The 1332-nt window shown below is 45.3% G+C and overlaps 1 protein-coding gene across 1 annotated transcript; it reads right to left on the bottom strand.

Moving 5' to 3' along the window:
• Window positions 1–188: 188 nt before the first annotated feature.
• LOC130216337 (cortexin-1-like) lies at window positions 189–1130 on the bottom strand. Its single transcript, XM_056448225.1, has one exon. The coding sequence runs from the start codon at window positions 493–495 to the stop codon at window positions 232–234; it is 264 nt and encodes an 87-aa protein (XP_056304200.1). The 5' UTR covers window positions 496–1130; the 3' UTR covers window positions 189–231.
• Between the last annotated feature and the right edge of the window lie 202 nt (window positions 1131–1332).

The raw sequence follows: 1332 nt of genomic DNA, 5'->3' as shown, positions 1-1332 counted from the left end.
AAGAAAGAGAGAAACAAAACAAGAAAGAAAAAGAAAGAAGAAGAACAAAACAGAAGAAAGAAAGAAGAAAGAAAAGAAAGAAAGAAAAGAAAGAAAGAAAGAAAGAAAGAAAGAAAGAAAGAAAGAAAAAGTAAATGACCAGTTCATTCTGGAAGTGTTTTAATCCTAAACTACAGGATTGGGAAACAGCTCGGGTTAAGGCTGCGGTGTCCTTCTGTGCCTGGATATCCTCTAAACCAAAGCGTAATCAAACTGGCCCCGCTCGAAGCCCTCCTTATGATCGGTCCAGGAGGACGCAGGCATGCGGCTATAAGGGTCCAGCAGGATCCTGAAGCAGCGCACCAACAAGAAAATCAAAAACAGCATCAGGAGACCCACGAATGCGAAAGCCGTCCTTTGCTCCGTGTCCCCGCCAAGAGGAGGGCTGCTAGGGGCTCCGGCGAAAGACGGCCCCGCGGACAGCAGCTCATAGTCCAGCGTGGACACATCGCTCATCCTCCAGGGACGCCCGATGCAGAATTTACAAGCGCTCCGTACGGTGGGCTGAATGGCCAGATTGGTGCACAAAAAAACAGGCCAAAGTCAAGACTTGTGACCGCGTGACGGACACTCAAAGTGACACAAGTGGAGCAAGCCAGGGTCAGAACGACAGGACGGTTTATTTCAGACCTGTCACATTGGAGAGGCGATGGGACATGACAGAACGAGCTGCCGCAGGAGCATAAAAAAAGCAGCGTCTCTCGCCGTAGGGATTGGGATAATTGGTTGCAGATGGGACCACGGCTTGCAGGTGTTGACCCCGCGTTGGGCGCCAACTTACGCTAAAGTGACAAGTTTCCCAATTCTGACTGAAAGTGCCAGACGAGCATTAAATGAGCCACGTTTGATTAGCTTGTGTGCATTTGTGGAGTCAGAAATGATCTTCTTGATGGTCTCTGAATGCGTTTTTTCTTACAGAAATGTCTTGTAGGGCTGGTGTTATTGATGGTGTAGGGCGAATGTCTGGATCTGATGTAGGCGGATGGCTCGGAGTCCACACTGATGACGCCTTCGCTGCTGCAATTTTGGCCTCTGGTCTTTTGTACTTGAGCCTGTAAACATAAAAACATTCAGCATTTGATTCAGTTTAATAGAACGAGCACCAACTGTTCCTACACACAAACCTCAAGGTGAAGAGATGTTATGTGCTTTTACAGACGTGCGTTTTATTTAAAATCTTTATTTTTTTTTGATATTCAGTATTGATATAGTTTTGAAATGAAATTAAGATGTCTTTTTAAGATATAGCTGACATATTATTTTGTCTGTTTGATCTGTTCAAACAATTTAACA

This window comes from Danio aesculapii, chromosome 22, assembly GCF_903798145.1.
Source record: "Danio aesculapii chromosome 22, fDanAes4.1, whole genome shotgun sequence".
NCBI lineage: Eukaryota > Metazoa > Chordata > Actinopteri > Cypriniformes > Danionidae > Danio > Danio aesculapii.
This window is presented reverse-complemented; position numbering and strand designations above follow the sequence as displayed.